This window comes from Gorilla gorilla, chromosome 9 (genome assembly GCF_029281585.2).
Source record: "Gorilla gorilla gorilla isolate KB3781 chromosome 9, NHGRI_mGorGor1-v2.1_pri, whole genome shotgun sequence".
In the NCBI taxonomy this organism is placed as follows: Eukaryota; Metazoa; Chordata; class Mammalia; order Primates; family Hominidae; genus Gorilla; species Gorilla gorilla.
This window is the reverse complement of record NC_073233.2, coordinates 137870086-137891871: the sequence shown is the minus strand read 5'-3', so window position 1 is coordinate 137891871 and position 21786 is coordinate 137870086. Positions and strand designations below refer to the sequence as shown.

General features: G+C 42.4%; 1 protein-coding gene across 2 annotated transcripts in view; it reads left to right on the top strand.

Moving 5' to 3' along the window:
- PRDM10 (PR/SET domain 10) overlaps positions 1 to 21786 on the top strand; it is a 105017-nt gene that overhangs the window by 47020 nt on the left and 36211 nt on the right. For both annotated transcript variants that reach the window (XM_055356396.2, XM_004052435.5), the window contains exons 4-8: positions 404 to 463; positions 10339 to 10564; positions 12689 to 12930; positions 15073 to 15276; positions 20033 to 20105. In XM_055356396.2, the coding sequence (XP_055212371.2) occupies positions 404 to 463; positions 10339 to 10564; positions 12689 to 12930; positions 15073 to 15276; positions 20033 to 20105 (805 nt within the window). The remainder of the gene's footprint in view (positions 1 to 403; positions 464 to 10338; positions 10565 to 12688; positions 12931 to 15072; positions 15277 to 20032; positions 20106 to 21786) is intronic.

Sequence of the window (21786 nt, the reverse complement as noted above, 5' to 3'; positions counted from 1 at the left end):
TCTCCATCCATTTTCATTTAATCACAAGTCTACTTCTGTGAGCAGTGTTATGTGTGAACCTGTGAACCCTTGTTCATGTCATGTCTCTTGTGTTTTCATGAGATGCCTTTTTAATTAACTGTGACATTCAGTCCCAAGAAAGGCTTTGCTTAGGAGTAAAATTGTGAAGTATGTTAGCCATTGGGATGGTTGGCTTATACAATCTCTTTGGAGCCATGTGAATGAAAAGCTTTACCTAAATTTAAGATTACTATCTTTATTTTCTGTATTAATGAAAGCTTATTACTGGCTAAAATGGGAGTTAACTTTTCTAAAAATTGGTGCTTAGCAGTAGGATAATTTTTCTGTGTAGGCAGGCTATCCAAAGAGCTACTGATAATTTTTTGTTTGTTTGTTTGTTTAGACTCTGTTTACAGACCCCGGCCAGGTAGCTTATGTCCAACAGGATGCTACAGCTCAGCAGGTAACGAACTGCCTTTTTCTTGTTTGGGGATAACACTGTGAATACCACTGCGCCTGGAATGCCCCATCCCTTTGCACTGCACCATCTCTGGATGTTTGTTTCTCATGTACTAAGAATGTTCTCCAGCTCCTTTAATGAAAACAAAGCAAAATGCAACATAATATTAACATATTTCAATAAGTATATACTGGAATAATCTGATAATAGAAAGTGACTTGTCAGATAAATTTTTTAAAATAAGCATATAAACAGGGTATTTGTTCAAGTACCAAAGAATAATCATGAGGTTTAAAAGTGTCTTTTTTTTTGGAAATTGATATAGCTTTTGTACTTGCTCTATTTTTAAATACTGAAAAAAAAATTCTTGCTTAAATTACATATAAATTTGGTTCCAATTTTCCTCATGCCAGCTTCTAAAAATTTGAGTTCTTCTTGGTTTTCTTTTAAAACATTTCTTTCCCATTACCTTCATTTCTGATATATCCTACTTGGCTTTGATGACTTCCTCCTTATTTTCTGCAAGAATGTGAAAGTGATAAAGAAGGTGTGGAAGCAGCTGGGCACAGAGGCTCATGCCTATAATCCCAGCACTTTGGGAGGCTGAGGTGGGAGAATCGTTTGAGACCAGACTGGGCAATATAGCGAGACCCCATCTCTGCAAAAAATTTAAAAATTAGCCAGGTGTGGTGGTGCACACCTGTGGTTCCAGCTACTTGGGAGGCTAAGGTGGGAGGATCCCTTAAACCCAGAAGTTCGAGGCTGCAGTGAGCTTTGATTGCACTACTGCACTCCAGCCTGGGTGGCAGAGTAAGGCCCTGTCTCAAAAATAAATAAACAAAAACCAAATAGGTTTACTTTCACGTCAGGTGGTGTGACTGTAATTTGTCTGTATTACTGAGTGCCATGACTGATTAATAATTAAATTATTCTCATTAAGAAGCACTTTCTGGCCAGGCGTGGTGGCTCACACATGTAATCCCAGCACTTTCAGAGGCTGAGATGGGCGGATCAGTTGAGGTCAGGAGTTCGAGACCAGCCTGGCCAACATGGTGAAACCCTGTCTCTACTAAAAATACAAAAAACTTAGCCATGCATGGTGGCGGGTGCCTGTAATCCCAGTTACTTGGGAGCCTGAGGCACAAGAATCACTTCAACCTGGGAGGTGGAGGTTGCAGTGAGCCAAGATTGTGCCACTGCACTCCAGCCTGGGTGATAGAGCAAGACTCCATCTCAAAAAAAAAAAAAAAAATTAAATTAAATTAAAATTTAAAAGAAGAAGCACTTTCTGCTTTTTTATTTCTTGGTAGAAGATTTGTATGCTTCTATTTTAAAATTTAGAAAATGAACCCTAGTTATATTCATATCATCTGAAATATAGAGAAGTTTGTTAGGAGCCTTTTTTGTATAAGTTGGGGTTAAATTCATTCATGACTGGCAGTGAACGGCAATGTAGTGGGGTCTTTGAACTTAAATGAGAATTGTTATTTATTTTAATAATTTTTTATAATAATTAGGTATATTCTTGACCCAAACCAACCTCATTTCTGTAAATACTTATTGATTCCATCAAGCAAGCAATGGATTTTACATATATAATATATATATTTTTTATATATTAGGATATACTATTATATACTTCATTTATTATTTTACATGTAGATTATTTCCTTTTTTTTTTTTTTTTTTTGCTACTATAAAGAATGCTGTCATGGATATCATATCAGATTATTATCCTTAGGATAAATACCCCAAAGACAAATGGTAGAGACAGAAGATATTTGTATTTTAAGTTAAGAACCAAACTTTTTGTAAAAGTGGAAAAATATACAAATATAAAAACCAAACCAATGAAATAAAAACCCAGAATTCTAAATTTGAATTGGAATATGAATATGGACTTATAATATGTTTTCTCTTAAAAAACGTGTTTTCTGGCCAGGCACCTGTAATCCCAACACTTTGGGAGGCTGAGGCAGGCAGATCACTTGAGGCCAGGAGTTCGAGACCAGCCTGGGCAACATGGCAAAACCCTGTCTCTACAAGAAATACAAAAATTACCTGGGTGTGGTGGCTCATGCCTGTAATCCCAGCTACTCTGGAGGCTGAGTCACTAGAATCACTTGAACCTGGGAGGCGGAGATTGCATTGAGCTGAGATCGTGCCACTGCACTCCAGCCTGGGTGACAGAGAAAGACTCTGTCTCAAAAAAATAAAAAACAGTCTGGGCACGGTGGCTCATGCCCATAATCCCAGCACTTTGGGAAGCCGAGGCAGGTGGATCACCTGAGGTTAGGAGTTCGAGACCATCCTGGCCAATATGGCGAAACCCCGTCTCTACTAAAAATACAAAAATTAGCTGGGCGTGGTGACTCATGCCTGTAGTCCCAGCTACTTGGGAGGCTGAGGCAGGAGAATCGCTTGAACCCAAGAGGTAGACGTTGCAGTGAGCTGACATCACACCACTGTACTTCAGCCTGGATGGCAGAGAGACTGTCTCAAAAACAAAACAAAAAACAAAAAAAGCAAAAAACCCATGTTTTCTAGTTCTGGCCATTGAAGTAGTTTAGACATGATGATCAACCCAGCAGCAGTGAGTATCCCTAATGCTGCAATGTGGTCTCTTAAATACAATTCACCAGCAAAAGGAATTAGGGCTTTTTGGAGAAATGACAGATTCTAGCTCTGGGGCAGGGAATGTACCAATGAACTTGGAGCATCTTGTCTTCTTAGAATGCAGGGTTGCTATTAAAAACTTCTGGTTTCCTATGGCAAGAACTCGAAGGGACCAAAATGGGTCAAACTGACCTGTAAAAAAGGATAACATCTACAATAGATTGAAGTACCTAAATATACGTAAAGTCCACAAGTTCATAGTGATACTAAAAGAAAATAACTTATTGGATTGGTCGCTTTTTGAGGATGCTAGAATTTACCATATTATTCTAAAAACTGGCAAATGGAGAAAAAGAATCCTGCCTTTCTCCTTGAAGGTACTCAGGTAACCAATTACTTGATGAGGGAAATTTCTTTATAGAAGCATTCCTACTAATAAATAAAGAGGGGATGATTGACTTAGAATATCACCATTTTGCAGCCCCTAATGACATACGGACCTAGGCAATGATTATCAATGGTAGCCTGAAACCATCAGGAAAAAGCTGATGAGGAACGGTATAATGGATAGATCCGAGTGATACTATCACTAACAGTGAGACAGCCACTCATGATATGCCTCCTGGTATTGTGTACTTCCTATTGCATTATATCACATATGAAGTATTCTTCCCCAAAAATCAAACCGGAACCTGATTGAGTGTCTAGATTCAAGTACGAGATTGAGTGTCTAGATTCAAGCATGGTAGACAAAATGGAACAAATGAAAAGATACACACAAATGCAGTCAGCAAAACCCAGCCTGTGGGAGATTCTCTAGGACAAATGGTTTAGTTTCTTTTCCAAATAAATTGCAAGGGAAAAGAAGAGGAAGGGGAGCTTACCTATTAAAGGAGACTTCAGAGGCATATCAGTCAGATGCAATATGTGGACCTTGTTTGGATCCTGATTTGAACAAGCCAACTGTAAAAAAACATATGAGGCAATTGGGGAAATCATAACACTAAGTCGGTATTTTATAGTGTTAAGAAATGACGGTCGGGGCCGGGTGCAGTGGCTCATGCCTGTAATCCCAACACTTTGGGAGGCCAAGGCAGGCGGATCACGAGGTCAGGAGATCGAGACCATCCTGGCCAACATGGTGAAACTCTGTCTCTACTAAAAATACAAAAATTAGCTGGGCGTGGTGGCGCATGCCTGTAATCCCAGCTACTCGGGAGGCTGAGGCAGGAGAATCGCTTGAACCAGGGAGTTGGAGGTTGCAGTGAGCCGAGATCACACCACTGCACTCCAGCCTGGCAATACAGCAAGGCTCCGTGTAAAAACAAAACAAAACAAAAAAAACACAGAAATGACGGCTGGGTGCAGTGGATCATGCCTGTTATCCCAGCACTTTGGGAAGCCAAGGTGGGCGGATCACCTGAGATCAGGAGTTTGATACCAGCCTGGCCAACATAGTGAAACTCCATCTCAACTAAAAATACAAAAATTAGTTGGGCATGGTGGTGGGCACCTGTAATCCTAGCTGAGTACTCAGGAGGCTGAGGCAGGAGAATCACTTGAACCTGGGAGGCGGAGGTTGCAGTGAGCTGAGATCGTGCCATTGCACTCCAGCCTGGGCGATAAGAGTGAGACTCTGTCTCAAAAAAAAAAAAAAAAAAAAAGACTAATTTTAATATTTTAGGTATAAGATATGCAATCTAAAAGTCATTTCATTGTACTCAACTATTTATAGATGAAAATGTATAATGTCTTGGTTTTGCTTCTCCCAATGAGGGAGGAAGTAGGTAGGAGATTAGTTGAAATAAGATTGGCCATGAATTGGCCAGGCACGGCGAATCACATCTATAATCCCAGCACTTTGGGATCCCCGAGACAGGAGGACCACTTGAGCCCAGGAGTTAAAGACCAGCCTAGGCAACATAGTGAAGACCCCTGTGTGTACAAAAACTAAAAAAATTAGCCAGGCATGGTGGCACGTGTCTGTAATCTCAGCTACTTGGGAGGCTGAGGTGGGAAGATCACTTGAGCCTGGGAGGTTGAGGCTGCCGTGAGCTGATTAAGCCACTCTGCACTCCAGACAGACATTTTGTCTCTTAAAAAAAAAGATGTTGATTGGCCATGAATTGATAATTGTTGAGCTGAGTTATGGATACATGAGGTTTATTATACTATTCTATTTGATATTTGTGTGAAATTATTTTGATAATTGATTTTCTAAATTGCTTTTCAGACACTGAAAATATTTGTATTCCCACCAACAATATAGTATACAAGGGTGCCCCATTTACACACACTCTTGCCACACTGAGTATTTGCATTCTTTTCAAATTTTGCCAATCTGATAGGCAAATTTTTGTTGTTTTAATATTAAGGGATAGTTTTAATTAAAGGCTTTGTTGCCATTTGCACTTCCAAGGGCCCTTCATCTTTTCCAATCTCCAGAAACAATCTGCTTGTTTCATGTTTTGCTCAAAAGGAAAGTTGTACTCAGCTCCACAAACCCTGACATTACAAGACAGTGTAACTATTGGCTTAGCATCTTTCTTCATTGTAGTTTCCTTTCAACCAGCACAGTTTTTATTTCTGGTTATAACACCTCAGCGGTTGTCAGTTTATCTGGTGACCTGGATAAATTCTGGATAGAAAGTTAGATTGAGGGTTGAACACAGAGGATGGTTTTTTTTTTGGTTTTTGTTTTTTTCTTAGCCAAAAGGTTCCCATTATATTTTCAGTTGTTTTTAGTGGGGGCAGAATGTGCTTGAAGCCTTTTTCATGTATGCATTCCCTTGTCCTTAAGAAAGGCATCAGTGGTCTCCAGGCATAGTCTCCTCTTTGTTTTTGAAAATGAACATGTGTGACTCCCCACACACTGAGAGGAAAATATGCTGCCCTGATAATTGGTCTCAGTAGGAATCAAGAAGCATTCTGTTGTGTGTGCTGCTGTCCAGCGTGGTCGTTTCATGTTTCACTTCTCAGATAAATTGTATCCTGAAATGCATTATGTCCTTTCAGAAATAATTACAGAGAGTGGTATTAAGTGGGAAGGAGAAAGTATACCATAAGTTTATAGATTCTTTTTGCTTTTACTGTATTTTATTGTACATGACAAAATGCACAGGATTAAAATGGTTTTGCTTCATACTCTTTTCCTCTAAGTGAAACAGACACGCACTGCTTGCCAACCTACCGCCTGGCTATGACCTCAGGGACATGTGTGGTTGGTTACCTTGTTGCCCAGGTATTCAAAGCGTGGGTGACGTTTACTGCTTCTGCTGCCCTCCTTGAATAGACTGAATTCCATAGGGCCATCGTGATGTAGTGGAAAAGGCAGTGCAGAGTCAGAATTTAGACTTCATCTCTGCCACTTAGGAGCGTTGTAACATCACCTGGCCTCAAAGGGATTCAAGTACGTGCCTAGCACTCAGTAAACACCAGCTGAATTTGAATTTGTGGTTCATTAAATTTGTAATGCATGCCTGTTGTGTGTTAAGGTTTGTGTTGTCTAGAAGTGTACAGTTCTTATCTAGAAATGATGGTCACCAGTTCCTTCCGTTCCTTTTCAACAGCAGTTTGCATGTTTCTGGTAAATATCCAAACTCCACTTTTAGCGTCAGCCCTTAAAGATGCTGCTGGAGTGTTTAAGCATTTCCTTTTGCCACAGTCTGTTAGGAAAGAGGTCCAGCATGGGGAAGTGAAGGCTGGTTTTATCTTGATGTCAGCTTTCTCAGCAGTGGCAAGAAGCCAGTCACATTGCCAAACCAGTGTCTTTCTGACAGCATCTGTTGGGAAAAAAATACATCGCGGTTTTACTAGAATAACTGAATTGCTGAATTCATTCTTTCAGGTTGGCTCTGCAGAGCGAGTTTATGAGGAGTAGAGGTGTACATATGCTTTGGTTTGTTCCATATGTGATAACATTTATCACTAACCCTGGCATAATGCTTAAGCGCTTAGGACAAGGGGCAGTATTGTAAGCTGTGCTCTGAGATGGGGAGCAGGAATACAGTCACTTCCTTGCAGGTTCTGGTGAGGAGGTCGAGGGGGAGGTAGCCACAGCAGCTGCACTGCTAGAAGTTCCCTGTGGAGTCCTCACCCTCACAGGGCATTTTATGCTGTTTTTATTGAAGCTGAGGCAGAAGCGTCTTCCAGAATTTTGGCTTCCCCCGTAAAACTTTCTAAAAGACCCTGAGTTGCAGAAGTGGAATGTCAGGCAAAAGTCAAATGAGCGTGTGTTAAGTGTGCGGATGCAGTTTGGAGATCACCAGTGTGATCTGCTTTCTGGAGACAGAGGGTTTCAAATGTTGGGCAACGCTCTTACACAGCCGTTGCAGGTCAGGCCCTCAATAAACACACTCAGTACCGTTTCTTTAGAGTTCTTTTATTATTATTATTTGAGACAGGGCCTTGCTGTGTCACCCAGGCTGGAGTGCAGTGGCACCATCACGGCTCACTGCAGCCTCAACCTCCTGGGCTCAAATGATTCTCCCATGTCAGTCTCCTGAGTAGCTGGGACCACAGGCACGTGCCACCACTGCCCAGCTAAATTTTGTATTTTTTGTAGAGACAGGGTTTCACCATGTTGCCCAGGCTGGTCTCGAAATCCTGGGCTCAAGCAATCCTCCTGCCTCAACCTCGGAGAGTGCTGGGATTACAGGCATGAGCCATCACGCCTGGCCTCTTTTTTTGGGGGGGTGGGGGGGTGGAGTTTCGCTCTTGTCACCCAGGCTGGAGTGCAATGGCGTGATCTCAGCTCACTGCAACCTCCGCCTCCTGGGTGCAAGCGATTCTTCTGCCTCAGGCTCCCGAGTAGCTGGGATTACAGGCACCCGCTACCATGCCCAGCTACTTTTTTTTGTATTTTTAGTAGAGACAGGGTTTTACCATGTTGGCTAGGCTGGTCTCAAACTCCTGACCTCAGGTGATCTGCCCACCTTGGCCTCCCAAACTGCTGGGATTACAGACGTGAGCCACCATGCCCAGCCACACGCAGCCTCTTTTTAGAGTTTGATAAGTTCTTCGATTAAGATGCACAGCAGAAAAAGGATGTTTCTGTGAGTACCGCAAAGACTTCCTCTAGAGGCCTGAAGGGATTGGTGTTATTTCCCAAAAGGCCAAATATATTTCAACAAATTAATCTTCATTGAACACCTACTTTATGCTCAGCGATCTTTTAAATTTGAGGAGGAAGTATATGATATCATCATGGTCCTTAAAGAACTTAGGATAATAATGATTGATACTAAGCACTTACTAAATGCTATACACTCTGCTACTGGCCTTATATACATATTGTTTCACTTAATACAACAACCTGAGGCGTGTATTACTGTGTCCATTTTACAGACAAGGAAACTGAGGTTCAGAGAAGTGTAGTAACTTGCTAAGTGGTGGGGCAAGGATTTTACTCTAAATGCCTGACTCCAAAGCCCATAGTCTATTTCCCTGAGGTGCAGTTGGAGAGGCAAGATGGACTCATGTGAAAACGCATACTCATCACCAAAATAGATGGTGTTTGGCAATGGATGCAAAGCTGTAGGGATAGTTAAGTGTGAGATGTCTGGATCTAGAGTCTAAAGATCTTGGCAGACGGGAAGAACAGATAAAAGTAGTGAAATGAAATTTACTGGAGATAAATGCAAAATCCCCCATTTAAGTAAAAATCAGCTCTTGAAGTCCTGAGGAGGGGAAAAATGGTTTAATAGCACTCTATGAGGGGAAAAGAGGACTTAGATATTTTAGTTATCTGCAAGTTCAGGATGGGTCTGCAGTAGAACAACGTGGCCAACGTAAACACTAATGCACCCTGATGTTGTATTAATAAAAATATGGAATCCACTGCGACATAAATGAAGATGACAAGATGACTAGGGAGCTGGGAGTTTGGTCATGTCAGAAATGACTGAATGAATTAGGGTTTTTTGGCCTTCAGATATTTGATTCTTGTGGCGGAAGGGTTACACTTATTCTAGCTACCTCCAGAGGAAAGTCCTGGGCCCTAACCAAAGCGTGGAAGATCTGGGCTCCACAGAAATTGTCATAGAACTATTCCAGAATGATTCAGGCTGCCTGGTGAGGTCATGAAATGTGGAAGCAGATGCTGAGTGCTGTTGTGGAGTGGGATTCTATGGCTCCAAGGGCTGCAGGAGTTCAGAGCAGAGGAGACTCAGGGAGGGCTGGAGGCATCAAAGGCGGTTCACTGGGAAACTGGAATGTGGTAGGATTTAGAAGGTGGCTGAGGAAAGAGTATTTTAGGTGAGGAAAACAACATATGAGAAGATAAAGGGAGTGGCATTTTTAAAAACTTGCTTTATTTATTGAATAGGACATGGCTTGAGTATGACCTTGTGCTAATTGGGCAGGAGGAGCAAGATTGCATAAAGGGATTCTAGGCCAGTGTGTAATCCCATAACACTTAGATTGGAGGCAGGAGAACTTTTTAAGGTACCATTTTGATTTTCTGCCAGGATATTTGATAAGATAGCATTAACCTAATACATGACCCAAACTGTGTCTTATTTGCGGGAGACTGACTTCAGCGTGATGAAACAAACAGGCACCTCATCTCTTTCCTTCTTACCTAAAAACCTCAGCCTGCCTGAGCTGTTTAAAAGGAGAGCTGTGAGCTGTCGAACTTTGTTAACCATGTGTTGCACGACGTGTTTAGTTTGAAAAGACAAGTGGTTGAGGATAGGTCAACTCATTTACCCCCTCCAGTGTGGTATGGCTACTCTGGAAAGGCAAGAGGGACCCCCACCCCAGGTTTAGTTCAGATGTGGAAACTGATGATACCTCACATGTGCACACATCGAAACGGTCTGTTGCTTACCTATTTGAAGTCTTGGGAGACAGGGCAGGCCTCTCAAGCAGTGTGAAACGGCTGAATGAGCCAGGAAGAGACCAGGTTTTATTAAGTTTTAGGGGTGGGGTCAGGACGCAGGTGGTCAGGGCCTTGCCAGTTTTGAATCTCCCACCGCTGCCAAAGGAGGGAGCACCTGAGCCTTCTTAGCAGCCCTCCCAGGTGTGGGACAGAAGGGGCAGAGGGAGGGCAGAGGCTTAAAGGCTGTGAGCAGTCAGATCAAAAATGAAGCCAGCTCTTCCTCACAGCCGGTAGATGGAAGTCATTTTTCCAGGGCCTGGAAGGAGTTGGTATGAAGACTAGATTTCAGCCAGCCCTTGCGCCCTGTTTGTGCCAGCAGGCACCAGCGAACCGAAAGCAGGTGTCTATGTCTGCTTACTCTGTGCCTTCAACTTTTGCCCAGGCCTCATTGCCAGTTCATAACCAGGTGCTGCCTTCCATCGAGAGTGTGGATGGGTCCGACCCTTTGGCAACTCTGCAGACCCCTCTAGGCAGACTGGAGGCCAAAGAGGAAGAGGATGAGGATGAGGACGAGGACACTGAGGAAGATGAGGAAGAAGACGGTGAGGACACAGATCTGGATGACTGGGAGCCAGACCCGCCCCGGCCCTTCGACCCACACGACTTGTGTAAGTGTGGGCACGGGTCTCCCCCAGGGAAGCTGTGTCCATCGTGTGCGTCTGCGTACGTGTGCGTGTGTGTGAACATAGCTCCCGTGCGTCAGGTCCTTCCGTGTGCAGCCAGCTGTGCTACATTCTCTGCTTGCTTCATCCCACCGGGCCTTCACTGCAGCCCTTTGAGGGACACTCTCCTTCGTTTTCTGATTTACTGATTACTGATTACTCATCAGTTGAGTAAACAAGCTCAGAAGATTGGGAAGCTCGCTCGGGGTCACATAGGGACGAAGGGGAATCAGGCAGCCGAGCCCAGGTCTCTCACACCAGAGCTTCATCTACCAAACCACCATGGTAGATTTGCCCGATCCTGCGCTCTTCAGCCACTTCAGCTTTAACAAGTTTGCCTTGCTGCTTTGCCTCTTCCATGATAGCCTTTTAAGAATGCTGTTCTATCCCAGGCGTGAGTGCCCTGCGTCTACTACCTCCTTTATGCCCTCCATGGCCCTACCATGAGGTGGGTAGCTTTCCCAGGGCTGTGCCAATAATTTGAGGGTCAGGACTCCAGCTCAGGCAGTCTGGCCCCTCGGCAGCGCCCTTGTTCAGCCACCCCACCCTACTGCTTGCTGGGGGTTCACATTCCACCACCAAGAAACCATCAGTTTCTTTCTGTGGATTTTCTTGCTTATGTGGCAAAGTGCTTACTCATTGATTTGCATTACTGAGGCTCTTCAGAGCTTTGTGGTTTCATCCTGTTTCTCCTGGTCCTTCTGTATGGTGGTGGTAAAATCTGTCTGCTTGGGCCCAGTGTTCAAGCTCCACATCTAATCCCAGTTCAACAGAGAACTTGCTCGTTTTGGTATTCCTTGAATTCATACGTTTTCTTTTCTTTTCTTTTTGTTTTTTTTTTTAATTTTGAGACAGGGTCTTGCTCTGTCTCCCAAGCTGGAGTTCAAGCAGTGGTTCAAGCTCGGTTCACTGCAGCCCTCTGCCTCCCAGGTTCAAGCAATTCTCAAGCCTCAGCCTCCGGAGTAGAGTAGTTGGGACTACAGGTGTGCACCACCACGCCCAACTAATTTTTTTTTTTGTATTTTTAGTAGAGATGGAGTTTCACCATGTTGGCGAGACTGGTCTCGAACTCCTGACCTCAAGTGATCCGCCCACCTCAGCCTCCCAAAGTGCTGGGATTACAGGCTGAGCCACTGCACCTGGGAAAAATTCTTACATTTTTGAGGCACAGAAAATCACTTTATCTTTAAAATATTAATACAAAGTAGCTCTGTTATTTGAGAATTGTAGAAATTAAAAATAACTATTTCCTAAACCAGGTCACCATGCAGCTGGAGTAAGGTAAAGCATGTTAAGTGTGTTAAGGGTTGTGGGCATGGCCTGTGTGGTCCATTTGCTCTCCTCCGTTTTGGGGCTGTACCTGTCTCGTTCTGGCGGTTAGCTTACAGGTGGGTGCTCCTGGCAAAGAGGCAGGGTGTGTGGCCGGACTGGTGCAAACTGAGTGCTCTTGGAATGGGCAGAAAATGTTGTGTCATCCCAGTGAATGAAGGAAGGGATTCTAAATTTGTTCATTTTAGCATTATCTAATCAGACAGTATGCACTGAACTCTCAGACCGCACAACCCTTTTTCCGTTTGAGTTAGGCTGAGATATAAGACTTCTGTAACTCCCTTTGAGAAAATTGATTCAATAGTATTGTCAGGGTTCCTCCCCGGCCCCAGAATAGTTTTATTGAGATAATTGGCATACTATAAAATTCACCTATTTTGTCTCATCAGATAGTGCAACATTTAGCCTGATAAGCTCTTTTTACTCTTCAGACATGTTGTAATTGATTTGTAAATTTAGTGACCACTATTCAAAGGACTCTCCAACAAAGAAGTCAGTCATGGCCTGCTAGTTGTTTTTGGCAGGCATAAGCAAATTCTGTCTGATTTTAGAGGAGAATTACAGGATTTTTACTGGTCTACCAGAGAGAATGTATTACCATTGAATGGGTAGCGCCATTAGGAGTTCATTGAATTTTGACTTGAAAATGCAGACGGGGATTTTTCAGGTCAAAATTTTTTACCTCACATCAAGTCACACTGAGGAATTGGACTTTTCTTCAAGACTCTCTCTCTTTTGCAGGGTGTGAGGAGTGCAATAACGCGCATTCTTCAGTGTGTCCGAAGCACGGCCCCTTGCACCCGATCCCCAACCGGCCGGTGCTCACCCGGGCCAGGGCGAGCCTCCCCCTGGTGCTCTACATAGACAGGTTTCTGGGCGGGGTGTTCTCCAAGCGGCGCATCCCCAAGCGCACCCAGTTTGGCCCCGTGGAGGGGCCTCTCGTCAGGGGCTCGGAGCTGAAAGACTGTTATATTCACCTCAAGGTAATTTATGCTCTATCACCCTTCACTCCTGTTCTTTACCAGTGTTTGAAGGAGCACTGCGTTGTCTACTCAGTCTCTTATTCCTGTTTCTTAGCAGTTGTTTGCTAGTATTCTTCTTTCTATCTTAACTTCGTTAAATGGAAACTCACTAATAAGATGGAGATTGCAATTTTTTTTTTTTTTTTTGAGACGGAGTCTTGCTCTGTCGCCCAGGCTGGAGTGCAGTGGCGCGATCTCGACTCACTGCAAGCTCCGCCTTCCGGGTTCACGCCATTCTCCTGCCTCAGCCTCCCGAGTAGCTGGGATTACAGGCGCCTGCCACTGCACCCAGCTAATTTTTTTTTGTATTTTTAGTAGAGACGGGGTTTCACCGTGGTCTCCATCTCCTGACCTCGTGATCCGCCCGCCTCGGCCTCCCAAAGTGCTGGGATTACAGGCGTGAGCCACCGCGCCCGGCCGAGATTGCAATTTTAGTCCCTGAAGGCATTATATGAATTATTCTGAGGGGCTACAGTAGTTTTCTAGGGTTGCCGTAGTAAAATACCACAGACTGGGAGGCTCAAACAACAGACATTTAGTTTCTCACTGTTCCGGAAGCTGGAAGTTTGAGATCATGGCGTTGGCAGGGGTTGGTTTCCTCTGAGGCCTCTCTCCTTGGCTTGCAGAAAGCCACCTTCTCACTGTCCTCACAGGGTCTTTCCTCGGTGCTTGCATGTGTCCACGTCCTAATCGCCCCTTCTTATTTATGTATAATGTTTGTATTTTATTTTATTTATTTTTTGAGATGGAGCCTCGCTCTGTTGCCAGGCTGAAGTGCAGTGGCGCAATCTCAGCTCACCGCACCCTCTGCCTCCAGGTTCAAGTGATTCTCCTGCCTCAGCCTCCCAAGTAGCTGGGACTACAGGTGCCTGCCATCACGCCCAGCTAATTTTTGTGTTTTTAGTAGAGAGGAGGTTTCACCATGTTAGCCAGGATGGTCTTGATCTCTTGACCTCATGATCCACCCACCTCAGCCTTCCAAAGTGCTGGGATTACAGGCATGAGCCACCGCATCTGGCTAATTTTTGTATTTTTTATGGATACAGGGTCTTGCCATGTTGCCCAGGTTGATCTTGAACTCCTGAGCTCAAGTGATCTTCCTGCCTTGGGGTCTCAAAGTGCTAGGATTACAGGCATGAGCCACCTCTCCTGGCCCATCTTCCCTTCTTATAAGGACCACTCCTGTTGGATTAGGGCCCACCCTAATGACCTCATTTTAACTTAATTACCCCTTTAAAAGTCCTGTCTCCAAATGCAGTCACAGTCTGAGGTACTGGGTGTTAGGGCTTCAACATGGATTTTGAGGAAGACACAGTTCAGCCTATAACAGGGGCTTGCTTTCTTTATTTAAAATAATTTTGACTGGAATGCAAAGAGAATTATGTAGGCTTAATGTAATCTGCTGTGTGCCAGTAATGTTTGCAAGAAAACCACTTTGCAGTTTTGAAACAGGTCTGACCTGTAGACTCTGGTTAAAGAACAGCTCCCTGTATGGTGAAGTATGTTCATAGTCATCTCTTTACAGCTGACCCTTTTGTTTCTGTCCAGCCCTCTCTGCTACTTGCTTTGTGGATAACCACTCCAGAGAACTAGGAAAGGGCAGTGGGAAGGGGTGAATATTTGGGATGTGTTTTTTGACAAGTCATCTGCTGTCATGGGGAGATTGTCTTTGCGTTCTCAAAATCTCCTAGCAAGAATATTACTTTGTAAAGAGAAATGCCTATCCCTGGGCTGCCTGTTATAAACGAATACAATGAAACCCCAAAAGGAGGCAAATTGTAATGAGCTAGAGAGTATTTTGCTTGCATTTTCTGGCATATTTATAGCATTTTTATCATGTTTTGTGAAATATTAACTAAAGCTATGCAGTTAGATGAACTTTTAGATTTTGCCAGCTAATTTTCCTACAGTTGAGGCTTCAGAAAGTATCTTTTCCCTTTGACATTTGGCAAGTCATAGGTCTAGGATTTTTGTAGATACAAAGGAAAGAGCCAGGATGTATAGTTAATTTTAGGAGCAATATTTTGCATATTGTGACATTATAAAATGTGTCTCATATTGAAGGTTTTGTTTTGTTTTTGGTGTGGCTTTTTTTTCATGCAGGTTTCTCTTGATAAAGGGGACAGAAAAGACAGAGATTTACATGAAGACCTATGGTTTGAGTTGTCTGATGAGACACTTTGTAACTGGATGATGTTTGTACGGCCAGCCCAGAATCACCTGGAGCAGAATCTGGTGGCTTACCAGTATGGCCACCATGTGTATTATACAACCATAAAAAATGTGGAGCCCAAGCAGGAACTGAAGGTACAGTGCTGCCTGACCCGTGCTGCTATTTGCTAGCAAGAGTGATTGTTCAGGGCTTTTTGCAATTTTATTTTCCTAAAGTGGGTTTGTTTAAAAAAAAGGGGGGAGGGGGGTCATTTTCTGGTTATTCACATACTTATTGAGTAGCTACCATGTAGTACACACTGTCATAATCCTGTAAATAGAATGAAAAGTATATGGCTTTTATGCTAATCAAAGGGCCTATGTGAGGCCGGGCATGGTGGCTCACGCTTGTAATCCCAGCACTTTAGGAGGCTGAGACAGTTGGATCACTTCAGGTCTGGAGTTCAAGACCAGCCTGGTCAACATGGCAAAACCCCATTTCTACTAAAAATACAAAAATTAGCCGAGCATGGTGGCAGGTGCCTGTAATCCCAGCTACTTGTGAAGCTGAGGCAGGAGAATCGCTTGAACCAGGAGATTGCGCAGAGCCAACGTGAAAGTATGAGGTCCAGGGGTAAGGAGGTGGTAGTTTTGGGGAGTAGACCGGTACAGATGCTCCTCTACCTATGATGGAGTTAGATCCCAATAAGCCCCAGTGTAACTGAAAACACTGTAAACTGAAAATGTACTTAATACACTCAACCTACGAATATCATACCTCAGCCTGGCCTGCCTTAAATGTGATCAGAACACTTGCATTAACCTACAGTTGGGCAAAATTATCTAACACCGTGCCTATTTTATAATAAAGTATTGACTATCTCATGTCATGTATTGAATACTGTACTGAAAGTGAAAAGCAGAATGGCTGTATGGGCACTCAGACGATTTCTACTGAACGCATCTCACTTTCACACCATCGTAATGTCAAAAACTCATAAGTCAAACCATTGACAGGAACACGTCTATATCTGTGACGGAGTGATTAAAGATGTCGGTTAACTTCATTTACACACTCCATAGTTGGGAAACAGATGTTTAGATGTATGAGCAAGATTTTTTTCTTTGTATGAATGTTTTACTCAAAGAATCCTATGTGCCGACTTCTGATTTCATAAATATATTTTGGGGTAATAACTATTGAAATTTATCTAAATAATAATTCTTGATGACATAATAAAATTTTGCTATGATTCTAAATGAAAATTCCTTTTTTAAAATAAAGCTTATATTAAGAACATGCCAAAAGAGGGGATCAAAATACTCTTTAGCTTCCTGATATAAATGAAAAATAGGCAAGAAATGATCATATAAGTACACAAACACTGAATTGCACAGTGCCTCCATATGGTACAAATTAGAAATGGATACCTCTTTTGAGGGAGAAAGAATCCTGGATTTTGTTTAAAAGGTATGCAGAACCTCTGTTTTTGAAACCATCAGCTAGAGAATCCATAAACCCCAAAGAAAACATGTAAAAGGAGATTCCTATCTCATACCATGTATGCCAATAAATTCCTGATTAGAAAAAAACTGAGGTGAATATTTTTTAACTGTGAAGGGCAGATTTTCTCTTTTAAACCAGTAGATAGAACTATAAAGTTGGAGAGAAACAAATAAGAATATAATAGTTCAGTCTAATGAGCAACCATAAAACAAATAAAAAGGAAACAACAGAAAGGGGGAAATATTTGTAATACACATTAAAAGGTTCAACTTTCAAAACTGACAGACCTCACTGCACTCAGATGGACAAATGAACAAATGTCAGGAATTGACTTTATCTGGAGGAGGAAACAAATAGTAAAAAAAAGTTTTAAAACAGAAAATAGCAAATGCATTCTGGGCTTAATACCTACATGATGTGTTGATAGGTCCAGCAAATCACCATGGCACATGTTTACCTATGTAACAAATCTGCACATCCTGCACATATACCCTGGAACTTTAAAAAGTTAAAAAAGTTTTTCAACATTAATAATTTTTAAAACCGTCAAAATAACTATGAGCTACTATTTATATTTAAATTAGCAAAAATAAATGGATACAGTACAGTGAATGTGAATGTTGAAAAAATAAGAATGTCAATTGTAGAACTGCATTTCATAAAACATTTCTGGAAGTATATAGCAAAAATATTCTTGGCTGAGTAAATCTAATCATTGACTGTTAATCAGAGGAAATAGTTATAAAAAGAAGACAGTACTAGACTCTACTGTATTTCACTGACCCTGATACCAATGATTTTAGGATGCACTATTATTTTATGCACCATTAAGAAAAAAAGCTATCTATTATAGCGCTTTTTAAAAATAAAAAATGGTTAGAAGGAGCTATTTTAGACTTATTTTGACATAATTTTAAAATTACATCATACTTGTGCATTCATAAAAAGACACACTGAAGCAAAATAAATTGGTTGAGGTATAAACCACTTTGTGTGCAGAGCCTGAATTCTTTTTCCTGCATCACTGTTTGACTTCATTGTGGATGTTTGTGCCTTTCTGTGTGCTGTCATCTTCTGTGCCATTGAGAGTGAAACAGCTGCAATATTTTAAAAATAAGTGTTCTGCTGTTGCCCCCGGGATGTTCCCTCAAGCCACTGATCACCTTCCTGCAAGTTTTGATACTGTGCTTTCCCATTTGATTGAACTCATCTGTGTCTTTTTCCTCAATTGACTCACATATCCTTGAAGTGGAAAGGCTTTGGATCAAGCTTGTAGGAAGTTTCTGACAGCTGATGCCTTACTGAGAAGCCCTGCAGGATGCACGCCAGCCTTGCATGGCCTTCAGATTTCTTGTGTTTGTTCTGAAGGAAATGGCAGATCTTTTTGGCCTTCATTTGCATTGCTTGGCAAGTGTTCACTCATGGGGTGTCAGTGGGCTTACAGCTGAATGAGGTGAGAACAGTACAAAGAGCTTGACCAGGTTTGTGCAGGAGCAGTGAGCAGGTAGCAAGAGCTCCATCGTGGCTGTGACTGTAGAAGGCCCTAGAGTGTGAAACACATCCTGACTTCTGACCTGTGAAAATATTTAAAAATATACCTTGGAATTGATCAGGGTAGGATTTATAATAGTAAAATGACAATCCATCTAAAAGTACAACTACAGGGGCATAGTTAATTAAATTATAGAATACAGACTATGTAGACTATTATTCCACAGTAAAAAATAAAATGTCTTTATAAATATTTCCATATATTTAAAATAATCCATAAAAATCATATATGATTAATTCATTTAGTAATTGATATATTGAACTCTTACTGTGTTTAAGACCCTAGAAAACATAGACCAGCTTCCCTATGTTCAGGGAACCTGTATTCTAGAGCAGACATGGACAGAAAGATGTAAACAAGCAAATAATAACTCATGGGGTAAGTTCCATGAAGGAAACAGATGGTGCAGGAAGAGCAGGTAACAAGAAAGGGACCGATTTTGATGTGATGGTTGGGGAAGGCCCTGCTGACGAGGCTCTACTGAGGCTGAGAACTATGGAATGGGGCCAGCACTACAGAGGGTTAGGGCAGGGGTGAGGGCAAAGAGCCCAGCACTTGTGGGGGTGAAACAGCAGGGCTGAAGGCTTGGGGTGGTGAAGCACTTGGCGTGTTTGAGCAGTTGAAAGCAGGCCCTGTTGACTGAAGCATGGGTCAGGGAGACTGACAAGGGCTGAGTTTGCTTTTCCAGGTTGGGGAGATTGTGGAGCCCTTTGGAGATTATCACAAGCATTTCAGGTTTACTATGAGACAAGAAGCCGTTGCCTGCATGACAAGATCTGATTGTGTGTTCTTTTTATTGATACATGTTAGTTGTACATATTTTTGGTATACATGTGATATTTTGATGCCTGTATATGATGTGTAATGATCCAGCTGGGGTAACTGGGATTTGAGGAGACCACTCTGGCTACTGTGTAAATTGCAGAGAAAAGGAGAGGCCAGTCAGAAGGCCAAGTGGCCATCCAGGCAAGAAATGGTCTTGGCATGCATCGGGGTGGCAAAAGCAGGGATGGAGAACAATTGAGGGAGCGGTAGTCCTTGCTAAAGGCATATAGAAGCAAGCAGAGGAATCAAAGGCACCTTTCAGGTTTCAAGTCTGAGCAACTGGGTGGAAGGTATTCATCAAGATGGGGAAGATGGGTGGAGGTGTGAGTTGGAAAGCATTGAGAATTCCATTCTGGACATGCTGAGTTTGATCTGTTTGTGAGACATCTAAAACATCCAGTCAAACACACTCAGAGGGAACAGAGAGAGTCTGGGATGGAGATATTAATTTGGGATTCATTAGCATAGAGTTGGTTGGAAATGAATGTGGCCACCTGAGGTCAAAATTAGAAGTCCCTACACTCTGACTAAGCTTTGAGCCACACCAATATTTAGAAGTTAGGGAGAAAAAAAAAAGAGGCAAACAGAGTGAGCAGAAGTAGCCAGTGGGTGGGCGGGAGAAGGTGGTTGCCTTTGAAGTTGTCATTGGTGACCCCAGTAAGGGCTGTTTGGTGGCAACCACTATGACTACAACCCTGTAAAAACCAGTGTTTAAATATAGATAAGAAATCAGGGGAGGCTGTTTTATTTAGTTGAAGAGACTATGATTATAATTCTTGTGAAGTTATTCTAGTAACAGAAACCATTTTCTGAAAAAGAAAACAGGCAGTGCATCTTGGCAAATGAACTTCCTGACTGATCTGCTGGAAAGGTATTGCAAGGGGAGCTCACAGCATGATCTTTTTTTCCTTTGTTAATGGGCTGTGGAAAAGCCTGAATTGTTTCCTGTAAGCAGGAGAAATAATTTAAGCATGCAAAGAACATCTGGTGATGTCCCCAGTTCTTGATGATATACTTGCTTCTTGCAGGTGTGGTATGCCGCATCCTATGCTGAGTTCGTGAACCAGAAAATTCATGACATTTCTGAGGAAGAAAGGAAAGGTGGTTAGACGTTTATGTTTTACATTTTCTATATGAATTCTAAATTGTATATATCACATCTTTATGAAACCTCTAATTTTTTTTTTGTCTCAGTATATTTCAGAAGCTATTCCAGTAGGTTTTTTAGAGACACACATCTCCATCTAATTCAGTGTCAAACTACAATGACATTTACATTTCTTTCATGTGTGCTGGAAAATAATATTTAATATAATGAAGACTTCCAAATACCAAATTAGAACCTAGATCAGAGGACGATTCCTATCCAGATTTTATCATCTCTGAGGATATACCAAGGCAGGCATTGGCTTTGTTTTTAATGCAAATGTCACTGAAGTATAATCTACATACAGAAAGCTGCACACATCATAAGTATATGGCTTAAATTTTCACAAAGTGAACACACCCATGTAACCTGCACCCAGATCAAGAAACAGAGCGTTGCTGTGCCCCAGAAGTTTCTTTGTGCTGCCTTCTAATTCCTACTCACTCCCAAGTGTAACTCTCTCCTGACTTCTAGTACCACACATAAGATATGCTTGTTAACAAATTGTGCATAATAGAATTATATGATATGTACACTTTTTGTGCCTGGGCATCTTTTCCTCAACATGGTATTTGTGAGATTCATCCACATTTGTGTATACAATTTATTTATTCTCATTTGGTATTCTAGTGTATGAATGTAAAACAGTTTATATATCCATTTTACTGTAGATTTGGTTGTGAAATGCAATTCTGACACTAACTATCCAGAGTTAGGTCAAGTTTCACAGGCTCAGGGCGGTCAAGACACCCCTGACTTCAGACACCAGCTGGAGGCTCTGGAGCTCCCAAGCCCCAGACCAACTAGCTACAGGTTAGGAGGTTCCCAGTAGCTCCTCAGGTTTGATAATTCACAAGAATGACTGACAGAACTCGGAAAAGCACTATTCTTTTTTTTTTGAAACGGAGTCTTGCTCTGTCGCGGAGGCTGGAGTGCAGTGGCGTGATCTCGGCTCACTGCAAGCTCCGCCTCCCGGGTTCACGCCATTCTCCTGCCTCAGCCTCCCGAGTAGCTGGGACTACAGGCGCCCTCCACCATGCCTGGCTAATTTTTTGTATTTTTGGTAGAGACAGGGTTTCACTGTGTTAGCCAGGATGGTCTCGATCTCCTGACTTCATGATCTGCCTGCCTCTGCCTCCCAAAGTGCTGGGATTATAGGCGTAAGCCACCACACCCGGCCGAAAAAGCACTATTGTTAACGATGGCCATTTTGTTATAATCTTTTATATTTATTATAATATATAGATCTATATATCTAATATATAAAAATGTATGATTTTTATATATTAGGGCCAGCCAAATGAAGAGATGCATATGGTGAGGACTGGGAGGCCCCAAAATGTCCTCAGGACATACCACCCTCCTGGTACATTGATGTATGATTCCCAACCATAGAAGCTCACCCGAGCTTCAGTGTCCAGCATTTTTATTGAGACATCATTACGTAGGCATGACTGATTCAATCATTGGCCGGGTGATCAAGCTTGACTGCCAGCTCCCCCTTCTCTCCCTCCTTCCATGAGGTCAGGTTGATAACCCCTGGCTCAAAGCCCCACATTTCTAATTACATGGTTGAGCTTTCCTGCATGGCCTGTCCCTGCTCTGAAGCATCTCATTAGAATAAATTTGGGTATG